Raw genomic sequence first — 26005 nt, forward strand, 5'->3', positions numbered from 1 at the left:
TTTACTAGACCCAGGACCTGGACAAAACCCCTCAGTGTTATTGAGAAATAATGAGATTTAAGTATAAAATAGGCATTAATGCTGAAAATGTTTTAATTTTACAAAGTCACACAAATGGAACAAATTTAGTGCGACATTCACCATCCAGCACTGAACACACTTAGCTCAACTTAGGGATGTAACCTTAACACTTAAGTGTGCATGTCAAAGTACAATTTTCAGGGTAAATCTGATGATATATTGTCAACATTGCATGTCTGTCAAGCTCATCCAAGATTGTGTGGTGGAATGCAAACCGAAGTGTTTCTGCCAACGTGAAAACACTGAGCTTTACATAAAGCATCAGTTGTGTCATCATGACAAAGTTACAATCAATTGCACATGTAAAATTTTAGTCATTATAGTATCACAGGCAGATGTTCATGGCATACCAAGTTTTTGTTGACTCTTCTGAAATTGTCTCCTAATCTGGACTTTGTGATTAAAACATCCTTGCTTAACTCTCGAGTTTAAATTGAAGAACAAAATGGTTGAAAGTATGCGATACCTTCTGATAGAGTATAAACATTTGTATTCTTTTTTAAAGGTTTGTTAGTTAAGCACTAAATATAATTCAAAAGTACAGTGCTTTATTTGACAAGATGTACATTACAAATAAACCTGACTGCAACTGGTCCAGAAAACTAGCTTATGAGTTAGTTACAAAATCACCATTTAACTAATATTTATAAATCTTTGGTGTCTTTGCTTTTTAAAACATCTGCATAAACCATAGAAAGGCTGAACATTATAACTAAAGACAGAAAGAACAGCAATGAACTATTACATCCTCAACAAATGCAGCATAGTTTTCATAGTAAAGCTGAAGCCTGTTCATGGAAAACCTCAGAGGCTCAGAGCTTCTTTCTTCACGCTGCAACCCAACAGTTTATTTCCAGCTTCAACACAATCTGACTGACATGGAGCTGAAGGAAAGAAAAGATTCACTGATGTTATTTTTACATCCAGTTTTAACACACACTTAAAAACAGGAGTTTCCTGGTGATTATGTGTGTTACCGTTCTGAGCTTTAATCCATGATGCAGCCTTCATAGACAGAAGCTCCCACTCCTCCTTTGCATCCATCTTAAAACCATGAAGCCAAATCAGAGCCAGAATGGAGGCCCACACTTCATTGTTGACCTAATGAAGTACAGAGAGATGAAACAGGACAACGAATAGAAGAGATGTTATACAGCTGCTTTCCTTCACTGAGGCGGCAATAGGAAGTATCTCACTGACCACTTGGAGCTCAGCGGTTACCGAGTATCCGTTACCGAGTATGTTTCATACACTTGATGGTTAGTTGATCAACTCAATTTTAACTCTGATTACAAGTTTGACACTGAAATGTGGTCTTAGTTCTGGGTTTAATTTTACTAAAGGGCCTTTCTCCAAGGCTCTTTCATGTTCTCCCTAAATATGTGTGTGTTCTATGTTCTATGGATTTCTGCATGAAAATATTCATGTTAGGCTAATTGGTCAGATGGACTGGAAGTCGGTGTTAACCCTGCTTCTAGTTACTCCCCTCTTTGAAACTATAAATGTTAATTTTTGTTATTACGCTGGGTCTAAACCAATGTGAACACTTTGGCAGGCCCCGGTTAAATTTGTTCAGGAATTTTCTAATTATTATTATTATACAAAAATTCTCATTTAATACATTATAAGATTTTTTTATTATTATTTTAGACTACAACCCACCAATTCTGGTTTTGCCTTTTCCACCTCCTCTTTGGTCTTTCCCAGCACAGCAGTCAGATCTTCATCAAGCCTCCAGCTGCCAGACGCTTTCTGCAGGGACACCAGCTGCAGCAGAGGGTCTTTATGGGGCTGCATGGGCTCATGAGCTGACCTGGCTGACCCTTCTGAATCTAAATCACCATATAATTGAATAAAATATTTAACCCTCCCACGTTCTAAAAAGTGGAAAAAGTACAGGCAATATAGCACTAATTTACTTAAAAAATTTTGGACGTGAACAACGCATAATCTGGACTAAAGAAGAAAAAACAGAGAGCATATGCGTTATTAGACAGCACTCGTAAATTTACTAACTAAAAAAAACAACAACACATATTCAGACATGTCTTTATTTAAGCAAACAGACTGCTTTGCATCAATCAATAAAAAAACCCAATATTTGTTTTGTTTTTTGCTTTACTTACAATTTTCTTGTGGACCTAAATTCCTACCTAAAAAATGAAGAGGGGAAAAAAAGGCAAAATCAAACAGGTACCAAAGCTGTTATTAAAATAAATAGTTGTTGCCCTAATTAAAAAAATTGTAAACATCAATCAAAAACACAGATTTAAACTTAATTTCATTCAACCAAAAACAAAAAAAAACAAAAAAAAAAAAAATGATGTAAAATGATAAATTCATTCAGAGCAGCTGGTGATGTAACATATGTAGCGATGAAACAAATCTTTCAAAACTCTCTCCTGTTTCTGTTTTGATTGGTACAAGATGCTACAATCTACTTTGTTGTGGATTCTCAAAGTTTTCAATGTTTGGTTAAAATGTCAACGTATTCTTAGAGGGATAGTTTTCAAGTAAAATGCTTCACAGCAAGTTAGAATCAACATTTTCAATCAAGGTTAAACACAGTTACAGCTATTAAAATTGAATTTGCAAACCTATAGTCTTAGTTTGAGAATATGTCAATGTAACTTTGTCTATTTAAAATGGTTCTCCTACAATGTCTATTTCTAAGCACTCTAGACATCTTGTAGTGCATAATATATATGTTTTAGCTTTTCTCATTATGGTAGATATATTATTTTCAGCAAAAAAAGCAAATATGTCTGGAAACCTGTCCCTTCCAAAGAGCTCTCACAGTGAAAATTAAATACAATGATTCATTCTTTATTGGGAATAGCAAACTATAACCATCCATTTAATTGGACACTTGAGTTATTTGCCACAGTCTTTGAAAAACTGTTCTATTCATTAATTTACTCCATAAATTGATCATCCATTAAGGAATTGTAGTATTTTCACTCAACTCTTTGCTTATGAAATTCTGAAAATAAAACTTGAAATTTGACTGACATTTATTCAGAAACACCTTACACAGCCAACAATCAGAAAATCATTTAACAATTGTTTTTTGTTGTTGTTGATTAATATTTTAACTGCTGCAGTTTTATTCATCAGTAGCTTCAGGGCTTGGATGTTGTTTTGTTTAGCAATGCCTGTCAGATGCTGGAGCCCAAATTGACCAAGATGATATTTCTGACTCAGTGTTTCAAAACACAGCGCCATCTAATGGTCAGTTTCTGCTGCAGATTACTAACATTTTAAATGACAGAACCATTCAACAATATATTTGACATGTTCCTAATTTTAAGGTTAGTCCATTTAAATAAACAATAAGACCAAATGGTGTCATTGTCAGTTTCTCATCACCAATAATAGATGGAGAATTGTTTAAAGATGTTGTGCTTGTGACTCATTCATTGGATTTTCCACATTTTTTCTTGTTTGCAGTTAAAACAGACAATTGAAAACACATCAGAATCACAACAACAACTTCAGACAATCTTACTGTGGCTCTAGTAAGACCTGAAACTACCATGTGTCCAAAATGGCTGAACAAAAATCCAATATACACAAATCCTTATACTTGGTGAATGATTTCATAAACATAAGACAAAACAAATGAAATTTAGTCAGAATTATTCAGACACAAGCTAAAATAAAACAAGAGCAGTCTGTGGAAAGGCTCATGTCTTAATGTGTTCTGTAGATGATGGATGTGTTTGCATCTGAATCATTAAACTGATCTGATTTCACTTGACCTTCAGATCAGTTGCTTAGACAGTTGCTTAAATTGCAGTGATCATTTGTTTTGGGCTTTACTTACTACGTCTTGGAGCTGAATAGTCGACTGAAAAAGAAAAAGGAAAAAACAAAGTGGATAGATGTTATGTCACCCTGACAAAAATTACATACACACCACTCGTACATCTACAAACAAAAAAACAACAACACACAAATTCAGACATCTTTATTTAAACAAACAGACTCCTTTGCAGGAATCAAATTACTTTTTTCTTTGTTTGTTCGTTTTACTTACAATGAACTTGTGAAGATGACCTACGACACGCAACTAACAAAAGAAAAGAGGAGAAAAAAAAAACAAGTACCAGAGGTGTTAAAATAAATAATAGTTGTTTGTTACCCTTTCAAATGCTGGACTAATTCTTTGTCACATTTTCATCCTTACATTTAGTTAATTATTTTGGGACCATTCCCGTCTCAAGATAAGAAAATCACATAATTTTATGCTGATAAACTGTCATTGAGCTTCTTCTCTGCATGTACCGTGTTTTGTTTTAGTGAATTCATTTACCAAAAACAAATTTTTGTAAAACTATGGTTTTACATACAGTGGTTTGCAAAAGTTTTATACCGTTTCTACTTCACAATTGTACTTTGTGTTCAATTTTAAATTACAAAATATTTCTGTTTGTGGTTGCAAAGTGACAAAATATGGACAAGTTTGTGGAGTATAAATATGTTTGCAAGCCACCATTTCAAAGACAGAGAGGATTTTACTGACATTTAATCAATCAGGAAATTAGAGTTGCTGATATTTTTAAGTTAGGCCCAAAATTCTCTTAAATGAAAAAGTTTAAGTGAATACAATTAAGCAAATTTAATTTCAAACAAATTGAAAATTCTAGTTTGAGAAAATCTCATCATAGTTTCATCCTTAAAATATTATTCTACATTGCGGTTTAAGTCCAGAGACAATGTGATTTATTTTCAACAGATAAAATGTAAATCTTCATAAATCCATATTGACGAATCTTTTCTCACAAGCATAGAAATGCACCAACTGAAATTACAGAGATAAATTTACTTCATGGAAACATCAAGTTGGAGAAAATAAAACATTTTTCGACAAGTGTGAGTTTTTTGGTCACATTGAAATAGAAGGAAAAACTTTTTGCATCACATCAGTCACATAATCAACAGGTGGCTGTTACTACTGACAGAAAAGAAAAGAAGACAACGGGAAGCAGCAGGAGAAGGATAATTTGTTATTGAGGGTTTTTCGGACAATGTACTTAATTTTGTAGTTTTACTTACAAGAGCCTAGTGGATGTGGATAAAGTAGTCATCACAAAAATAGAAAAGGAGAAAAAAAATACAGGGTAAAATCTACATTGAATGAGCTCTTCCAAAATATCTCAAAGTAAGAATTAAACCACAATAAAACAAAACTATTCATCCTTTATAAGTAAGAGCATACCACCACCATCCATATAATTAATAAGTTACAGTACAGAAATATATGTAAAATATCAGAAATAATTACTTTGTTTTTGAAGCATTTACTTACACCTTTGTCTTCGTGGAGCAGAACAAGCCAACACTAAAACAGAAAAGGAGTATAAAAAACAGGTTATTTTAAATTAACAAAAGTTACCAATCTGGAAAAAAAAGATATTAATCAACATCATCACCTTTATTAAAGACACAAGTCCATGTAAAAAAAATTTAAACAGGATAAAAATAACATAAAAAAAAGGTAGAAATTAAAAAGTCAAGGTTTGAATCTCTCTACGTACAGACAGACATTGTAACAATCTGGTCTGATACAGAGACTGAATATGAAACGAATCTTTCAAAACTCTCTCCTGTTTCTGTTTGATTGGTACAAGATGCTACCATCTACCTTGTTGTGGATTCTCAAAGTTTTCAAAGTTTGCTTAAAATGACAAAGTATTCTTAGAGGGATAGTTTGCAAGTGAAGATGCTTCACAGCAAGTTAGAATCAACATTTTCAATCAAGGTTAAACACAGTTACAACTATTAAAATTTAATTTGCAAATCTATAGTCCTAGTTTGAGAATATGTCAACGTAACTTTGTCTATTAAATATGGTTCTTATACAATGTCTATTTCTAAGCACTCTAGACATCTTGTAGTGCATAATATATATGTTTTAGCTTTTCTCATTATTGTAGATACATTATTTTCAGCAGAAAAAGCAAATATGTCTGGAAGCCTGTCCCTTCCAAAGAGCTCTCACAGTGAAAATTACACAAAAAAACTAAACCAAAATTAGTTAAAAACAATTCATTATTTATTGGGAATAGCATACTATAACCATCCATTTAATTAGACACTGGAGAGTTATTATGCTGTAGTCATTTAAATTGTAGCTTATTTAAATTAGTTAATTACATTTAACCAAGCTGCTTTTGTTTTGCATCATTATTATTATTTTATTATTATTATTATTACACTTTGAAGTATACATATATATACACTTCAGAGTGCTCAACAGACTCCTTAGCATTTTTTATTTCTTTGATGTGTTACGGCCCTGGGCCTGAAGGGCTGGGCTGCAGGTGTTGCTTTTGTCTGTCCTTGTGCTCCTCCCCTTTACAGGTGCTGCTGATCAGGTTGATTGGGAGTGTGGAGTACTTAAACCTGGCTGTCTCCATCTTCTGGGTCGCCTTTGGCGTCCACTCTGCCGATTGACGCTTGTGGTGTTTTGTTGCCAGGCCTCAGCTCCCCTCCTTTTTGCACATTTGCGTTTGTCTTTGTTTTGGCACTTCAACACTTCCATATGCACTCATACAACACATCCAAGCATTTGCATTACACCACTGATATCCACAATCCATTGTTGTTTTTGTTAATAAATATTCATTTTTCTACACTTTAACCCCTGCATGGTCTCCCGTTTTGTTATGACCTTGAGCCAGTCGTAAGAGATGCTTTACTTACTTTGAGGTACAAAAGCTGCCAGCCCATCAGAAGCAGAAAATAGGAGAAAACAAAGACATTTCAAGAGAGACCAAAGGTGTTAATATTATCAATAGCTTACATCTTCATATAAATTACATATGAACATCAACAAATGTCAATCCACTCACTAAAAAAATAAATCAATAAATCACTCACCTGTCGGGACATTTCTGCGCACCAGCGGTCCTTGAACTGCCTTGCCGCTGTCTTTGTTGACAGCAATGAAGGCAGTGAAACAACTGCTTACTCCTGATTGGACGCTGAGCTCCACCACCTTCTTCTTCACTTCTTCATCCTGCTGTCCTCTTCGTGTCCTCTCCTCTGACTCCAGTGAGCGAATCACAGTGCGAGCAGCCAGCCTGTGGACTGTTAATCTGGAGACAGGAAGGAGAAACATCTAACATTTGATGGAGATCAAATGTTTTTATGAACACAAACTACCTCCAGTTTTCAACCTTTTCCTCTCATCATGCTCCTTTACTTTTCTTATGTCCCAAAGGTAAAATAAACTACTTTTTAATTCATTGAGGAGGAATGTCAATCTTTTTTACTATTCATCAATAATTCAGTCAGCAACATTTATGGTAGCAGGTGAAGGAAGATAATGTTTCCACATTTCTTAAAATTAAATCAAATTCAATTTCTGTTGTAATATCACTAATCTGATTCTTTGTGTATTTTAAACTTGCGTACACAGGTGACCTCTCAAGATGTCCTCATGCTTTGCTTTTGATTCCAAGATAACCAAAAATGTCCACATCTTACCTTAAATCTAAAACAATATACAGTTTTTATAAAAAGGGAAAATTGAAATAACATGTTTATTACAGGCTGCACAGTTGCGCAGTTGGTAGAGCTGTTGCCTTGCAGCACAAAGGTTCTGGGTTTGATTCCCGGCCCCGGTCTTTCTGCATGGAGTTTGCATGTTCTCCCTGTGCATGCATGGGTTTTCTCTGGGTACCATGGTTTCCTCCCACAGTTCAAAAACATGACTGTCAGGTTAATTGGCCTCTCTAAATTGTCCCTAGGTGTGAGTGTGTGTGTGCATGGTTGTGTCCTGTGTGTCTCTGTGTTGCCCTGCGACAGACCTGCAACCTGTCCAGGGTGACCCTGTCTCTCGCCCGGAACTCCCGACCCCACTGAGGGACAAGGGTGCAAGAAAATGGATGGATGGATGTTTATTACGTCAAATTAGGAGCTACAAAAATAGCGTCACAGTTGTTTGTAATTTCACTTTGCAACAAGAAGGTGAGTTTTTTCCTGGTATTTCTTCTTCCTTCCACAGTAAAAAAGTTTACATTTTAGGTTGACTGGTGTCTTTGAATTACCCTTGGCTATGAGTGTGTCTCTGTGTTGCCGCATTATGTCCTACCAACTTGTCCATATTGTACTCTGCCTCTTAAGAACCAGGCTATATAACAACTATGAATGGATGATTATTTTATTTTTCAGTGTTGGAGATCCTTGAAATTGTTGGAATACCTCATTTCAATATGACTATAATATGTCTTGTCAATACTGTCAAACCAGGATATAAGGCGTTTACCCAGAATCCTCTGCAGGTTTTAGATTGAAGTGCAGCTGGTTCTGAGAGGGATGACCTGCCAGGCTGTACTTCACTGTCACACTGCCATCTGCTTCCTCTGAACTCTGTAAAAAAATCATTTGATTCGGAAGAAGAAATATACTTAAATATATATATATATCTTTGGTATGTTAAGGAGGAAACAGACAGAGGTGGCCCTACCTGTCCAGTGAGCTGAGCATAAAGCAGTGACCTCTGACCCTGAAAAATAGCTGTAATGGGTGCAGAGAGAACGGTGGCGGACATTCCCTTTGGCAAATCCCAAGAGACAGAAATGTCCTCCACAGCTGGCTGCAGTGCAAACCTGAGTGACTGCATCACCTGTGGTTCAAACAATAGTTGTGAAATTATTTACTTTTACTATAATCACATTTTTTATGTGTTGGTGCATCTTGTTTTGTTTTTCTTACCTTTGGTTGCATCCTGTCAGCCCCTGTGATGAACTGAGCATGACCTCCACCCTCTTTGGCCATCCCATTGATGAGAGCAGAGCTGGCTCCTTCTCCAATCCCAAAAGAGAAACACCTACGATACAAGAGTTTGATTTCAAACTCACAATAACATGAACCAGACTGGGAATCTGTGTGTTTATGGTTTCACCTGTGGGAGCCTGCATTCTTCTTAACAAGATCAGTAACTTCTTTGGTGTTTCCCACCTCTCCGTCAGTGAAGACAAACAACTGAGGGAGGAGAAAACACCAAACGTGTCAGAACCAAACAGGAACTGAAAGTCTTGGACTCCTCTCAGACAGATTCTCTACATCTCTGATGTTTTAATAACACAACACAAGTGGTGCCAACATGGATGAAGAGCAACAAATGGTGACAAGATCAACCAGTTGAACATTTCACAAGTTGTGGAGCACAAGAAGTTATTCCGAACAACCACAGTGTTTATTCAAGATTAGAATGATAAAACAGGTTTTGTGCAATATCAGCTGACCTGCCGAGGATGTTTAGAAATGCAGGCTTGGCTGTAAATGTGTTTGAGAGGCTGAAGAATTCCTGTTCCTCCAAGATTAGCCTTCATCATCCCAACCTTTTCCAGAGCCTCCTTCATCGTCTTCTCACTGTACTCCACACTCGTACTGCCAAAAAGTAGGGGATGTGTCAAATAAAATCATGATAAATATCAAAAGCCACAAAACGTACTATAATCTCTTAAAACTATCAAAAAGTTACAATTTTACATGAAATCTTCTGTGGAATCTTTTACTAAAGAAAAATGAAATAAATTGGGAGTTAAATGTCACTCACGGGAAAATGTACTCAAAGGAGGATCCAAAACTGTAGATGTTGAAGTAGCAGCCCATTGGTAAACTCTTCAACAGGAGCAGCAGAGTGTCCTAAAGAAAGACAGGAAGTAAAGAACGCACTGAGAGAGAAGGAAACATGCTTTGGCAAATTACATAAAGGTGTAGTTCAATTTAAGTAATTCATGTATTTAAGAATCTTTGAAGGTGTAAAAGTATTTTTTGTCAGTCAGTGATTCAGAAATATTCACACATTATTTTTGTCAGATACAAGTATGAGGATTTTTTTTTTTTTTTGCACCATTTATTTTGGATCGTTTGGGAAAAAACTGCAATGGTTAGATCAGGTACAATTTCACTGCAATTACCCCGTGAAGTAGCGCAAAACATACATGCTAATTTTAACCACGATCCCTCAGCAATGGTTGCTCGTAGACTCATAAGACATATTTGCTTGACATGCAGGTGTCTCTTAAGAACTGATGACTAATATCTATTGTGAGATATTACTAAAGGTAAGATACTACATTTTGTAAGATATTGCCAGTCATCAACTCTCAACAAACACCCTTCTAAAATAATCTGAACATGGATAAACACCTTTGCACTGCTGATACGAGTTTCTTGTGGTGTGCTGTTGTTCATGGGACAGCCCATACTTCCTGATCGATCCACCAAGAACACAAACTCTCCACAGGTGGCGAGTGAGGACATCACTGATTGGGGGAACTCAGGGTAAAGGCTGACCATCACCACTGGATCACCCATCAGAGAGTCTGGGACATGTTGGAGATGGAAAAAAGAAAAACACAAATTAACTTTCTGATACTCTATCATTTAATATTCAGTAACACCTAAACTAATCTGTTCTCACCAGGTTTGGCAGAGGCCTGTCCTGCCTCCACCACAGCAGAGGGCTGGTGGGCGTCTTTGTAATAAATCAGTAGCTCAATGTCTTTGTCAAACTTGTGTCCTGCACCCAATTTAACCTACAGTTGAAAAACAGAAATAATAAATAAAGGTACTTATCTTGTTTGTAATAACTACATCCAGCAGTAACATCAGCTCTCTACCCACCGTGGCCTGAGTTTGATCAGCGTTGAGGTACTGAAGAGGCTCCAGAGAACAACTGGACTCTATTTTAGAGATTGGATGAGGAGAGGAGACCTGGGCAGAAAAGGACAGACTGTAGGGCACCAGAGAGGCTGGAACTGAGGTCACCTGGACACTGGGACCTTCACTACCTGGAAACAACATGAGAGAAAACTGGGAGTCACTTAGTTTTTAGTAAAAATGTATATGAGTACATCCATCTATCAGCTGGTTTTTCTACCCTGTGGTTGGTATCGAGGGTTAAGCACAGCAGGCTTAACCCACAGCAGGCCCATCATCGGCCTGCACAGCCAGCTCAGTGACGTACTCCAGCCTGATTGAGGCGCTCTCTCCTGGAGGCAGACTGCCCACTTTCAGAGAGAAGATATCTGGACTCTGCTCACTCTCCTCCAACAGGAAGGCCTGCTGACCGGAGCTCAGAGCATCATCATACTCCTCCTGAGCCTGCAGTCCACATGGAGCATGTCAGCAATGTTCACTTTACTGTGTTTCAGCTTCTTTATAGAGAAGACATCTTTGTTCCAGCTCACCTGCTGTTTCTCCTTCACCTCAGCTACAATGTGTGTTTCTCCAATCTGAGCACTGAAATGACACACAGCAGCATCTCCAGGCAGAGGGAAGACAAACACAGCCTCTAGAGGTTTGTCCTCCTTGTTCTCATAGTTCAGAGTGGAGACCAGAGTAGCTACATGGTCCTTCACCTCCAGCTGAGCATCAATGCTCTTCAGAGGAACTAAATTAGCAAAAAAAAAAGACACGAATGAATCATAGAAATATATCTTATGAGTGTCTTATTACACATCACAATTTCTGTGCTTAAAAGACTTTCTGAGAAGAAACCAAGTGTAGTTTGCTTTCTAACAGCCGAGTACCTGGTTCCTTCTTTTCAGTGAGCAGACCACAGCAGTTCATCATTGTTTCTGTGAGGCAGACAACTTTGGGGGGAAATGGGTTAAAACACTTTAAAGTAGGCAGCTACTTTTTGTGATATCACAAGCAAACAGAAAACATTTACAATTAATCAGAAAAAACCAAAACTTATAAAGGGGACATGACAGTGAAGCAAGTATTGCATTTAAAAATCAGATTGAATTACTTTAAATAAACTAATCTTTTAAATGGTTGTGTTTTGTGGTACGTGGAAGTTTGTGAAGAGAGATTATTATTATTATTATCACCTTTACTCCAATATACCACATTATGGCATGGGAACTCAAAAAGCACCGCATAGTAGGATTGACAAGCAATTTCATTTTTAACTTCACAGTAAAGATCGTGGAACCGGAACAAGTCGGCTTCGGGGCTAATAACTGGGCCATTTATGCCCAAAATAACAAAGCTCATGAAAACATAATTTTTCATGAACACCTGCATGGAACTGCAACATTTTTACTTTGGGGTGTGTCACACCACAAGCATCTAAAAAATCTCAGATTTTAGATGAGTTTTGCGAAGTTAAACAACAGAAACAGATTTTAAGTGAGCAAAAATGTGTTGTAAATTTTTCTTAATTTGTTTGAGACATTGACACTATCAAGATATAGCTAGCAAAATAAATAGTTTTATTGCTAAAATAGTCAGTTAAAAAATCTTCTCAAGAAAACGTACAAAGTTCAATCGGGTGTGTCAAAAGGTGTGACTGCATGCAAACCAGGTAACTTGAAAGACTTTCCTAGAAATGACTCCATTGTATTTGCTTTTACGCCAAATCATAGCTGTTTTTGTTTGTGTTGGTCTAAGTAACAAGTGCGTCAGCTCAAATAATATGGAGAGCCATTTCAGCCAAAATTAAATAAATAAATAAATGGGTGAAATAAATGAAAAATGAGTAAAATAAATCAAAAAATGAAGAAAATGAGTGAAATAAATAAATAATTTGTTAAATAAATAATTTAGCTTTTTCATTAACCCATTTTTTCATTTATTTATTATCAATTTCTCAATTTCCCTTTTTTCATTAATCTATTTTTCATTTACCCACTTTTCATTAATCTATTTTTCATTTAACCATTTTTTAATTTAGCTTTTTCATTAACCCCATTTTTCATTTCTTTATTTTTCACATTATCAATTTCCCAATTTCTCTTTTTCATTTATCTATTTTTTATTTATCCCTTTATCCATTTACCCATTTTTCATTAATTTATTTTTCAATTAACCACTTTTCAATTTCCCTTTTTTATTAACCCAATTTTTTCATTTATTTATTTTTCCGATTATCAATTTCTCTATTTCTCTTTTTCATTAATCTATTTTTCATTAATCTATTTTTCATTTGTCCATTTTTTCATTTATCCCTTTATCTATTTACCCATTTTTCATTAATCTATTTTTTAATTTAAACATTTTTTGATTTCCTTTTTCCATTAACCCGATTTTCTATTTCCCAGTTTCATTAATCAATTTCTCATATATCCCTTTTTATTTACCCAATTTTCTTTTATCTATTTTTATTCAACATTTGTTTGAAAAATCTTTACTTTTCCCATTTTCCAATTCCCCTTATTTATTTAGTATTTCCTTATTTTCTTATTTATCACATTCTATTTCCCCGCAAAACTTAGGGAAAAAATAAATGCAAATGAGGAGAGGCACGTCATCAGGCTACAACTTCCCCAATTGGTTGGTTAGCGTCACACCCATACTTTGCTTCAAGAAAGATGGCGACCTACTAACGGGTTATCAATAAGCTGAAGCTCATTAACTTCATTAGAAAATAGTGTTATTACTCCTGACTTTAGTTCTCGTGTGGCCGCTCAGACAGAACGTGTTTCAGTTGGCGGCTCTCATGGACTCAGAGCTTCACCGTCGGGAGTTTTTATAGTTTGAACGAAGCAGCCGCTGAAGTTGGCTTACGATTGAAGGTTCGGGACACCTTCGTAGCTACCAGCTGTGATCCAACTATAAGGAGCAACTTTACTGTACATCGTAAGTGAACTGCAATATCCAGAGGCAGCTCTACGGACCATCGGGCTGAAAGAATGAGAGTGGAGAGCCTTGGAGATCTGCATCGGAGGCCATCTTTCAGACATGCACCGCTGCTGTCCGTCCAGGATCCTCCGGTTGCCCAGACGTTGCACGGTAAGCTACTAACGCTGATGTTTGTTTTCCAACTACAGTCATATTTAATCAATAGGGCTCAATTACGATCGCGGGAGTTTTTGAGTTGATCTCGGCAGTAGGTGACAAGCTGAACGTCTCCAGGATGTTGAGACCAGCACGTCCTCTGATCCAATACATCTTATTAAGGATAAAATCAACAAAACGTGTTCAAATTAATGGCCCAACAGGTTGATTAAAGACAGTAAAAAGGTAGGAGTGGTTTCGAGTCGATCGCCTTGTTTTACCTTTGTAAACAGACAACCGGAATACAGTGACATTTAGTGAGGGTACAGAATGGAGAATGGATAAAAGCTGAACTCCTGCTACAATCTTTGCCTCTCTTGGTTACATCCCTGAGGTGTGCCAAGTGTGGCCCACATGCATATGCACTGTTGAAAATGAGAAGCTGACATTCACAATGACATTGAAATAAATTCTAGTCCAACTTCTGGTTTGTTGCTATTCCTCTGGATCCTGTTGGAGGAAAAATATCCCAACTTCACAAGATGTGGCTTTAACCTAAATCCTGTCAGTCTGAAGCTTCTCATATTTAGGTCATCAAACCAAAGTTCAGATCTACCATAACTGGTTCCATCGCCACCAGGTCAAAAGTACAGCTTTTTGGCGCAGCACATTCATTAATGTTTCCATCATGTATGTTTTCAGATGCAGTCCATCCTGCAGGCCTCTGGTCTCAGTGTTTCCCTTCAGACTCCCAGTGGGCTCACAGCTTCAGGATGACCAGAGACCTTCAGCTTTCTGGAGCAGGAACACTCGGCCACATGCACTGGTGACACATTCATTTAAAAAAAATTGGCTGTTCTTATACCATTGATATGCATTAACCGTCTGTATTTTACTGTTTTGAATAAACAAACAATTATTATGAAATCTGTGTTCCTTCTAATATGTGAAGTTCTAATTTAATCAAATCTCATGTTTTCACGTCCCAGAGACAATAAAATGATCGTTTGTTTGTGGCTTAAAATAAACGAAACAATCTTAATAGAACAAAGCTACAAAAATAGAATACAGATTGAAGGTTTTGGACCTGTTTTATTTTTTGGTTTCATTACACTGAAGATTCAACATGAAGCTAAACAGTGAGTGGAGTACCTTGTATGTATGACAACGTAGAAATGAACAAACATGACATATTGGGTTCTTAATAGCAACCCTAGCAGTTATTTTACACAGCTTGGTTTATTGAATAATGATTGTGTTCATTTACGGACGCCTTCAATTGGAAATTTGCAATCTGAAGTATCAATGAAATAGTTTAACCAGTCAGTCCTCAGGTCGTCTGCCCTGCATGTTTCAGGCCTCAGTAAATGTCTGATGGATGAGCTAATGCTATCGTTTGTATCAGGTGCTCTGGAACAAACACTTTAAAATGTTAATGTCCTGTATAACAGAGTGATATAGACAAATGTTTTCATCTCACTGTCATTTCCACTCTATAGCTGAAGTTCATCACATTTCTGGATGTTCTGTGTTTCAGTTAAATTGAAGTTAGCAGGTTTTTAATCAGGGCCACAACACCCTGTGTGTGTTGGGTTTAAGAAAAGAGGCTGCTCTGTTGAGCACCAGCATTCATTTTTCCTCTGATGTTTGGGTGAACTCTTCTCTGTGGAGGTCGGCCGTCTCTCTGCTTCTTTCTGAAGGAGACCCATCAGGAGTTCTGGTGCTGCTCACAGTGCAGACGGTTCTCCTCACTGTCAGCCCTGGTCCCTCTCAGCCAGGATCTCCAGTCATTCTGTTCCTTCACCCTTGAATAAACATAACAGAATATGTTCTGGGTGTTATTTATGATTCATTTGTTAATTGAAACAATGTTTAGTATCAAGATTAATTTATTTCCTTAACAGTTCCTTCTCCTGTTCCCTCAGAAGGGCAGAGTTTAGGAGTGACTAATTACATTTACTTAAATATAGTTGAGTAACTTTTTGAAACTCAAATGAACTTTTAGGAATACTCTTACTATGCTGAACTTTTTACTTTTACTCAAGTCATTTTATTATGAAGCATCACTATTATTTAAACTAATTTTTCATTTTGTCTTTAAAATACCAAAATTTCCACTGAACTTAATATTTCGGGCCTTCTAATGAAATAATTGATAACTTGATCAGTTACTCAGTACTGATCAACTTTTTACCAAATGCTTCTTTACTCTTGTTTAATTTCTTATTCAGCTACGATTTACTTTGAGTAAAAACATGTTGAAGTGCTACTGTTATTCCTGGAGGATAAATTGTGGGTTCTCTGTCCACCTCTAAGGAACAGTAACCACATGTTGAGGCACACGTTGACCAAAAACAGGCAAACTAAGGTGGTCAAGTTATACATACAAAGAAATACTTAAATTAATAGTCATATTTACTTTATATGCATGTGGGCACACCTCGGATGTAACCAAGAGAGGCAAAGATTGTAGCAGGAGTTCAGCTTTTATCCATTCTCCATTCTGTACCCTCACTAAATGTCACTGTATTCCGGTTGTCTGTTTACAAAGGTAAAACAAGGCGATCGACTCGAAACCACTCCTACCTTTTTACTGTCTTTAATCAACCTGTTGGGCCATTAATTTGAACACGTTTTGTTGATTTTATCCTTAATAAGATGTATTGGATCAGAGGACGTGCTGGTCTCAACATCCTGGAGACGTTCAGCTTGTCACCTACTGCCGAGATCAACTCAAAAACTCCCGCGATCGTAATTGAGCCCTATTGATTAAATATGACTGTAGTTGGAAAACAAACATCAGCGTTAGTAGCTTACCGTGCAACGTCTGGGCAACCGGAGGATCCTGGACGGACAGCAGCGGTGCATGTCTGAAAGATGGCCTCCGATGCAGATCTCCAAGGCTCTCCACTCTCATTCTTTCAGCCCGATGGTCCGTAGAGCTGCCTCTGGATATTGCAGTTCACTTACGATGTACAGTAAAGTTGCTCCTTATAGTTGGATCACAGCTGGTAGCTACGAAGGTGTCCCGAACCTTCAATCGTAAGCCAACTTCAGCGGCCGCTTCGTTCAAACTATAAAAACTCCCGACGGTGAAGCTCTGAGTCCATGAGAGCCGCCAACTGAAACACGTTCTGTCTGAGCGGCCACACGAGAACTAAAGTCAGGAGTAATAACACTATTTTCTAATGAAGTTAATGAGCTTCAGCTTATTGATAACCCGTTAGTAGGTCGCCATCTTTCTTGAAGCAAAGTATGGGTGTGACGCTAACCAACCAATTGGGGAAGTTGTAGCCTGATGACGTGCCTCTCCTCATTTGCATTTATTTTTTCCCTAAGTTTTGCGGGGAAATAGAATGTGATAAATAAGAAAATAAGGAAATACTAAATAAATAAGGGGAATTGGAAAATGGGAAAAGTAAAGATTTTTCAAACAAATGTTGAATGAAAAATAGATAAAAGAAAATTGGGTAAATAAAAAAGGGATATATGAGAAATTGATTAATGAAACTGGGAAATAGAAAATCGGGTTAATGGAAAAAGGAAATCAAAAAATGTTTAAATTAAAAAATAGATTAATGAAAAATGGGTAAATAGATAAAGGGATAAATGAAAAAATGGACAAATGAAAAATAGTTTAATGAAAAATAGATTAATGAAAAAGAGAAATAGAGAAATTGATAATCGGAAAAATAAATAAATGAAAAAATTGGGTTAATAAAAAAGGGAAATTGAAAAGTGGTTAATTGAAAAATAAATTAATGAAAAATGGGTAAATGGATAAAGGGATAAATAAAAAATAGATAAATGAAAAAGAGAAATTGGGAAATTGATAATGTGAAAAATAAAGAAATGAAAAATGGGGTTAATGAAAAAGCTAAATTAAAAAATGGTTAAATGAAAAATAGATTAATGAAAAGTGGGTAAATGAAAAATAGATTAATGAAAAAAGGGAAATTGAGAAATTGATAATAAATAAATGAAAAAATGGGTTAATGAAAAAGCTAAATTATTTATTTAACAAATTAAGCTTACCAGTGAGGTCAGACCCTTCTCACGGAAAAATGCAGAATTTACTGCGCGTTATCTTAAGAGCTTCTGCTCAAACAAGACCAAAGCAGCTGTTCCTCTACCGGGAACGCTCGTTTTTCTTATGAGAGCGCACCGGGTGGGTGGAGCATTGACGGTAAAGCCCAGCCTCTTGCTGGTCCTCTGCTGGTCCATTTTAAAATGAGTATGTTTACATTTTGAGCAAATTTATTTTTAGCTGTAACGTTTTTATTTTCTTATTCTTCATCAGACTGTACCTCTTTCCCTTTAAGTGTGTCATGGACTGCAACAACCAATTCACATGAAATGGCAAAGCATTCTAAATTATTTGATAACTATTATAAGTTAAAGTAAAGCATTGAAATCGAGCTCATGTTTTAGTTTTAAAGACGGTACTTCTAAAGTTCTTCAGGTTTTGTTTTTGAATGGAAAACTTTTCTATCTTTTTAAAAACCTTTCTTGAGTTGGCAAAACACAAGAATTTCAATGGGCTTTTATTGCTTATCTTTGCAAATGGCAAATAATTCTATTCTCTCCATCAGTTTTAATAAAATCTTCTTCAATCACTTGTATCAAGAGGCAGAAATATTGTGACATATATGACTGACTGTACTTTTTTAAAATTTATTTATTTAGCTCTGGTATTTTTTGTAATTAATGTAGTTATTTATATATTTTATAAGGACAAAAGTTGCATTTCAAAGCAGCATGTCTGAAAAAAGATCATTTATTTTCCTCTTCAGAATAAAAGTGTAAATTACTGCTGATCTGCATCCTGATTGGTAGCGTATAAGCTGGCTGCAAAACATTTAAATGTATTATGTCGCATTGTTTTTTATTTGAACACTTTCTATGTTGTTTAGACATTTTTAGTCAAAATTAAGGAGTTTTCTTCAATGTATAGTTTTACATAGTAATCACAATACTGAAGTTTAAGTTGAAAAGAGAAACTATTGCTATTTTAGGTGTTCAAAAGTTAGTTTCTGTTCTTTTGTTCAGACTCTATAATCTGACAAAAACTTGAGTCAAGCTTTTGTGTGAATCACTACACAAAATGTTTATTGCTTAACCACTGTTTCTGAGAAGTTTTTATATGTGTTGCAACTTGCAACCAAATACCAGCCTAGAGTGATTGGAATATATTTAAGTGATTCTTGAGAATAGGGACAAAACAGGTCCTATGGATAAAGCACAAAATTTGAATAAAATGTACACAAAATATAATTTTTTCAAATATCTGACTAAACTAACCTGGGTCATGTGAGCACAACAATGTATATTTTCCAGGTATTTGCTGAATATTTTTTTATTTTAAATTGTAGTCGGTGGATGATGCCTGTAAAAGCCTTTGTTCAGGAGCAGAACTCAATACATTATAATAGTTTAAAACAATTAAAGAAATACAAAAATTATATATTATGACAATTTAGTATAAGTAGTCATAGAAATAATTATAAAGGTATCAATAAATTGAATTAAAAATAATTTTCATATATTTTCCAACTCCATTGAAATTTGTCCCTAGTTTTTCAGAAATGAAAAGAATGTAAAACAAATCAGGCATTATTGGGGGGCACCAGAACTTCTGAGGACCCCATGACCTCTTCCTTTCTCTTCCTTTGCTAGGAGGGCTAGTTAGCTCCGGTTAGCTTATGTTATTCTTTAGTTTCTTCTTCTTCCAAAGTTTTTTGTCACAACCATGATGTGTCAATACCATAACTGACAATTTACAAAATTTTTATGAAATTTTGTGAAATAAAAGCTTAATTTTGGTAAAATGTAAAGATTTCATGGACCTGATGAACTAGAACATGGCCTCCTTCAGAATTGCATCATATAAATTGAGATAGTTTTGCTTTTTGTCAACTCTGTCAGATCTCAACTCCATCAGAGTTTTTGACTCTTTCAGTGAAATTGTTGTCAAATCTCACTTAAATGTGCAATTAATTCATTCTAATGTAATTTACATAAATTGCATTACTTCACATGTATGAAGTTTTTAATTTTACTCACTAGTTTGTCACCACCTTCAGTTCTGTGTCAACTCCGTCATGCAGTGTCAACTCTGTCAGATGGACTTTTTGTAGTTTTTTTTGTTTTAAATAATATTTATTTTGTTTTTTTGAGAAGCATTTGTCTGTAAAATGAGTAAAAACATCACTAATAGGGGTCATTAAAAATTATTTTTTATTTATTTTTGTCAGATGGTGATGACAGCGTTCTAGGTCAGGTCGATTAAAAATGTAATTTAAAAAAAAAAATGTTGCAACTGGGAGCCTGTACCTTAGCATCTTTACATTTCCAAAACATTATTGGTCATATTTGTATACATCAAGTTGAGAAATAACAAAAAAAAATATTGGAAAATTAAAACCCATTTTGTCTCTATTCTCAAGAATCACTGATTTAATAGTTTCTCTACACTTTTTGCATGTGTTTGGGAGGGTGAGTGGGGGGCACGTTTCTCCTCGATTGATTTTTACCCAGAAAACACATGGGCAAAAACCGTTAGTGAAACGGTCACTGGGAGACTAGTATATATTCCATTGAGGGGGAAAAAAAAAAATCACTTTTATCATATGTTAACATAAAGGCTCGTTTTGAAGTATAAGCTGCTACTTACAGGCATTGCTTCGAAGAATGCGGCGTTCATAACAAACACGTGTGGCCATCTGCTCTACCGCTATAACATAAAGGTCAAGCAGTTCCCTAAAAGTCCAACAGATGGCAGCAATGCGCCATGTAAAACAAAACACCCACAGTTTACAGGACACACTTCCTGCTAAAGAGCCACCTGGTTTAGAACACCTACATCAAATGATAATTTAAAAATTTAGATATATTAGAATAGTTTCATGTTAATACATTCATGTAAAAGTCGAGTTTATTGGTAAAAATGAGAAATAACCAATTTAATGTGAAACTGAACCGGGGAAATCTCCTTCTCCAATTCCATGTATTAAAACGAGCGCTCCCAAGAGGAGGGACTGTGACGCTGAGCGAGACTTGAGTAAATAGACTGAAAACTTGAAGGATTGACAAGAAAAGTTTCTACAGAAGAACTGACTGGTCCTGTCTCCTGAATACAGGTACGTTGTTGTAAAGGTATGTGTGTTTTGGATTAACTATAGCAGCCCAGGGTGTGTAGCGTTATCTTTTAAAATGTAGTAAACAAGACAGATTTTCAGCGTCCAAACCCGACCACTATGAGCCCTTCTGATTTAAAGGTTTAAAAGATTCATATTTGTAACACTGTAAACCTTCAGTTATGTTAGCCTATCAATCAGTTACATTGTTTAAATCTCAAATTTTGTTTGTGTTTATTTTAACTTTTCCAATAAATTGTTTCCGTTTCACAAACTCAGTTCAGGAAAGATGTCCAACCTATTTTGTCTGCTGACCCTTGAAAAAGATTCAGGTAATGTGCAAAAGCTTTATATTTATAGTTTTTATTATTATTATTATTATTATTATTATTATTATTATTATTATTATTATTATTATTATTTTTATTTTCTTTTTTTTTTAGACCTTTTTCTGTTTAGGTACAACTAAATGGCTGTAGTATTAGAAACTAAATTTAGAAGCAACACAATTCTTATCTCATTATACCATGATGCAAATCATAATATTAAGCCTGACTTCAAAGATGGTTTGAAATAATGTTTCAGTTTGTTTTGTCATTTGACATCCAAAAGACCTTTATTGCAACAATCAGATCTTTCTTTCTCAGTTCCTCTGAAGAGCATTGATGCTCAGCTGGAGGTGAAGGATCATGTGGCTACAGTGGTCTCCACTCTGAACTTCGAGAATAAGGAGGACAAACCTGTGGAGACCGTTTTTGTCTTCCCTCTGCCTGGAGATGCTGCTGTGTGTCATTTCAGTGCTCAGATTGGAGAAACACACATTGTAGCTGAGGTGATGGACAGACGGCAGGTGAGCTGGACTCGAATGTCCTCTCTGTAAAGGAGCTAAATCGCAGTGAAGTGGACATTGCCGACATGTTTCTTGTGGACTCCAGGCTCAGCAGGTGTACGATGACGCTGTGAGCTCCGGTCAGAAGGTATTCGAATTGGAGGAGAGTGAGCAGAGTCCAGATATCTTCTCTCTGACCGTGGGCAATCTGCCTCCAGGAGAGAGCGCCTCCATCAGGCTGGAGTACGTCACTGAGCTGGCTGTGCAGGCTGATGATGGGCTGAGGTTTTGTCTGCCTGTTGTTCTCAACCCTCGATACCAACCACAGGGTAGGAAAACGGTCATAAACCAGCTTGATAATATTTAGCAAAATACCTAAAAATGCCAAACTTCACACAGTTGCTGCTGTCATCCACTGTGGAAGAAAATGTTGGATAATGAGGTCACATTTGAGCTTTATTTTAGGAATAAATGGCTTTTTTCATCATGTTGTAAATTCTAACGCATTACTGGAGTGCCAAATGAGCAAACACAGAAAATCCTGAAGTGTTTCTGGGAATTTCTACCTTTAGCTAAGTTTGGGGCCATATAGTGGTTGAAGTTTCCACGGTGTGTAATGTTCAGCTTTATTACACAACACAAGGTAGTCATTTCCTGTTATTGCAGAATAGCTCCAAGCAAATGTCGCAAGTATGAAATATTTGCAGAATCCAGTGTCAACAAACTGAGCCAAGTTGCTTACAGGGATTCTTTCTTCTGTACAAGAAAGACAAACGGTTGAAAGCAAAAGTTTACATATACTGAAGAAAAAGTCACATGCAACTTTTTTCACTTCCTGAAGTTACATCCAAGTACTTCTCTTGCTTTAGGTTAGCTAGAATTACCTAAATTATTTCTATTTGCCAAATGCCACAATGAGATGAAGGATATGTAGGTGATTTAAAAAAAATGTGTTTTATTAATGACTTCAGAATCAGAAGTTAATATACAGAATGACTGCTATGTCTTTAAACAGTCAGAAGAAGCCCAAGTGACAAAGTCATTGCTTTGGAAACCCTGGGTTAATTGGAGGTACACCCGTGGCTGCATTTTTATCAGTGTCTGTGAATTTCTGGTTTCAGCAGTACAGTATTTGAAGGATAGTGCTGGTTTAGGTTGTAGAAGCCATAAGGTTTTCTGTAATGTAGCATGCAATGTATGCTAACTCTCTCATTGAAACTTTTATCTTGTTTAATTTGACAAGCTGCAACGACCTGGTGGTAAAAGTGTACATTTCTTCAAACTATTTTTTTTAAACCTTCAAAGATTAAAATGTTTTGCAGGTGAATTGTACAAGTGGATAAAGTTAATAACAAATGACAATTCAAAATTGACAGGGGGTGCTAACGCTATTAAAACACACTGTCTGTCTGTTCTGTCTTGTGTTTCCAGGTAGTGAAGGTCCCAGTGTCCAGGTGACCTCAGTTCCAGCCTCTCTGGTGCCCTATAGTCTGTCATTTTCAGCCAGAATCTCCTCTCCCCGTCCAATCTCTAAAATAGAGTCTAGTTGTTCTCTGGAGCCTCTTCAGTACCTCAACGCTGATCAAACTCAGGCCACGGTGAAGTTGGCTACAGGACACAAGATTGACAGAGACGTTGAGCTACTCATTTATTACAAAGACGCCCACCAGCCCTGTGCTGTCGTTGAGGCAGGACAGGCCTCTGCCAAACCTGGTGGGTAGAGATGGTTTATGATTTGTTTGTACGTTTTTACAAAATTAGGAGATATTTCATCTCTTTTAAACCAGTTTAGAAGTATTGTAAAATGTTTTCAGCTGCCTGTGTTTGTAATTATCGCACTGAAGAAGAAAGAAGTATGAGGAACACTTTTTATGCAGTATGTATTAGAGAGAATTTTCAGGGTTGGCATTACTGTTTGAAGGTCCACTACGATGTCCATTATCTGTCTCTCCTGGTCAAGTGAAAGAGCAAGCATGAACAATGCCACTACATGTGGCATGTCTCTAGCTAATGGTTTTATGTTACAGTTTGTCAGATTAAAAAAAATCTTAATATGAAGCCGTCATTCTGGAATCTTAAATTGAGTTTTAATTTGAGATTCCAAATGTGTTAGCATGGATAAGAATTCCTAAAAAAAAGGATTTTATACAGATCATGGATAAATGTCACAATATGATGTGCTGTACCAGGTTTTAGTGATAAGCTAATTCACATCTGCAGACTCTACCAAAAAATTGGTTTAAGAAAACAAATTGAGAGTCAAAAAGTAGCAAGGTTCCCACTTCTAGTTTTAGTGATTACGCAGATTTATTAAAATCAAACATTACAAAAACAAATGAAGAATAATAAAATATAATAAAAGAAGAACTTAAGCTTCACCTATCTTTCAATTGTGAACTTGCATGTTAGAGTGGGAAAACAATCCAAGCTAGAGGCTTAACAATTAGCCACAAAGTCATCCATTATTGATATTGTGACTGTGAAAACTAAATATGATGGTGTTTTTCAAACTAAATGCTTACTTTGTCCATATTATTGACCACCTCTATAAAATCACAGGGAGTGTTGGAATGAATATCAAAGTCGTGATGGTACCTGGCCTTCACATTTTTTTCAGGCACTCTGATGGGTGATCCAGCGGTAATGGTGAGCTTGTATCCTGAATTTCCTGAATCTGTGATGTCTAATTTCACCTCCTGTGGAGAGTTTGTGTTCTTACTGGACCGATCAGGGAGCATGGATTTCCCGACATATTGTGGAAGTCGCCAGAGTCGCATAGCCAGTGCCAAGGTCATCTTTTAGAGGAAACATTTTATGATTTATGGCCCTCCAGTCACATTGTGGTATTTACGTTCTTTTCTTTTTCCTTAAAGGATACTCTGATGCTCCTGTTGAAGAGTTTACCCATGGGCTGCTATTTTAATATTTACGGTTTTGGAGATGATTACGAAGAAGTCTTCCCGTAAGTTTGGACAGTGCATACAGCACTACTGCTATTGATTCCCCTGCTAAACATTCGCCAAAAGCCTTAAAATTAAGAAAAAAAATAAATAAAGGTGTATATGGTGGAAAAATCTCCACTTTAATTTAACTAAATGTGTTTAGTTAGGAGAAACTCTTATTTTAATTAACAGTTGACACATTTATTGACATTTCTGCAATTAATACTTTTCACAACCTGAATTTACTGTACCAGTAGGACTTTGTATTCTTTGAATATATATGTTTAATTTTCATTTTTAAGTGTGTGAGATATTGCACACATACTGGATCTGCAGTTAGATTATTTTATTTTAATGCTTTGTTTTTACACCTCTTTACCAGGACCAGTATATGCAGAAACAGTTTAATATGGACATTTGTAGATTTTCTGATTGAACATATCTACAGACTTGCAGTAAGTGTGCACTGTTTCTCCAACAGTAAAAGCGCAAAGTATAATCAGAAGAACCTTAAACGGGCTGTGAAAAAAGTTGAGGAGATGGGCGCAGATCTGGGAGGATCGGAGATCCTGGAGCCTCTGCGACACATTTACAGACAGCCCTGCATTCCTAAACATCCCAGACAAGTAATGCACAAACACACATGGCAGCAAGCTGACGCTAGCAGGAAAATTTAACCTTAGCACAGTTCTCACTTACTGCAGGGGTTAAGGGGTTTTAGATGTCAACTCTTTAAAGTATTAAAGTAATGTCTGAATGAACTGCAGACATGTTGTAGAAAATTCTGTTGTCTTTTAAAGTATTGTCTTTGCTTCCTCTCTCTTCTTATTAAATCGCCTCTCTGATGCTAAAGCGGATCACTTTAAATCAGTAAAAACGGCAGTGTTGTCATCAGCTGATCAAGCTGAAAATTTGCCAGTTCCAATATTCCTGTGTCATGTCTAAAGTTTTTCATCTGAAAACATTTTTTCTCTCTCTCTCTCTTCAGGTTATAATTTTAAATCGTTTCTTCTTATTTTTAGCTCTTCGTCTTTACTGATGGTGAGGTGAATTACACAAAAGTTGTTCTGGATGAGGTGAAGGAATACTCTGGATTTCACAGGTAAACACCACTGCAGTACAATATTGCAATACCAGTCAAATGTTTCTGTATTGTAAAATGTGGCAAATTTTTACAAATGTGTAGAAAGCATATGCTTATTTACTCTAGGTGTTTCTCTTTTGGGATTGGAGAAGGTGCCAGTTCTGAACTCATCAATGGGATGGCCAGA

General features: G+C 36.2%; 1 protein-coding gene and 1 pseudogene across 4 annotated transcripts; one reads left to right on the top strand and one right to left on the bottom strand.

Annotated features, from left to right (window-relative positions):
• Positions 1–75: 75 nt before the first annotated feature.
• On the bottom strand, positions 76–17995 carry LOC103474796 (von Willebrand factor A domain-containing protein 5A-like; annotated as a pseudogene). The gene is made up of 23 exons (XR_014090615.1): positions 17863–17995; positions 11634–11696; positions 11292–11494; positions 10982–11205; positions 10726–10892; positions 10523–10637; positions 10249–10424; positions 9653–9741; positions 9339–9483; positions 8996–9075; positions 8806–8920; positions 8558–8716; positions 8357–8460; positions 6967–7184; positions 5395–5425; positions 4867–4885; positions 4121–4226; positions 3908–3931; positions 2208–2234; positions 2005–2037; positions 1744–1913; positions 1059–1182; positions 76–965 (listed from the first exon to the last, which is right to left on the bottom strand). The product of XR_014090615.1 is annotated as a von Willebrand factor A domain-containing protein 5A-like (transcript).
• Positions 17996–19944: 1949 nt separating this feature from the next.
• LOC103474795 (von Willebrand factor A domain-containing protein 5A-like) lies at positions 19945–23394 on the top strand. Of its 3 annotated transcripts, none has more exons than XR_014090447.1 (6): positions 19945–20966; positions 21243–21295; positions 21611–21813; positions 21899–21940; positions 22011–22132; positions 23224–23331. XR_014090447.1 is itself a non-coding variant. In XM_081614282.1 (6 exons), exons 2-5 carry the CDS (start codon positions 21253–21255, stop codon positions 22074–22076), a joined length of 354 nt encoding a protein of 117 aa, XP_081470408.1. In that variant the 5' UTR covers positions 19953–20966; positions 21243–21252; the 3' UTR covers positions 22077–22121; positions 23224–23333. The 3 variants fall into 3 exon arrangements, 2 of the variants coding, with proteins under 2 accessions (XP_081470408.1, XP_081470407.1); XM_081614282.1 differs by having other exon boundaries at positions 19953–20966; positions 22011–22121; positions 23224–23333; XM_081614281.1 differs by having other exon boundaries at positions 19956–20966; positions 21899–22132; positions 23224–23394.
• Positions 23395–26005: the final 2611 nt, after the last annotated feature.

The sequence above is a fragment of the Poecilia reticulata genome, chromosome 13 (assembly GCF_904066995.2).
Source record: "Poecilia reticulata chromosome 13, P_reticulata-male-v2, whole genome shotgun sequence".
NCBI lineage: Eukaryota > Metazoa > Chordata > Actinopteri > Cyprinodontiformes > Poeciliidae > Poecilia > Poecilia reticulata.

Bases quoted from the DNA above. Each gene is read 5' to 3' on its own strand.
- LOC103474795 (XM_081614281.1), top strand. From the start codon at position 21,253: ATGTCCAACCTATTTTGTCTGCTGACCCTTGAAAAAGATTCAG. The intron at 21,296-21,610 runs GTAATGTGCAAA...TTTCTTTCTCAG, and splicing joins GACCCTTGAAAAAGATTCAG to TTCCTCTGAAGAGCATTGAT. The intron at 21,814-21,898 runs GTGAGCTGGACT...TGTGGACTCCAG, and splicing joins AGGTGATGGACAGACGGCAG to GCTCAGCAGGTGTACGATGA.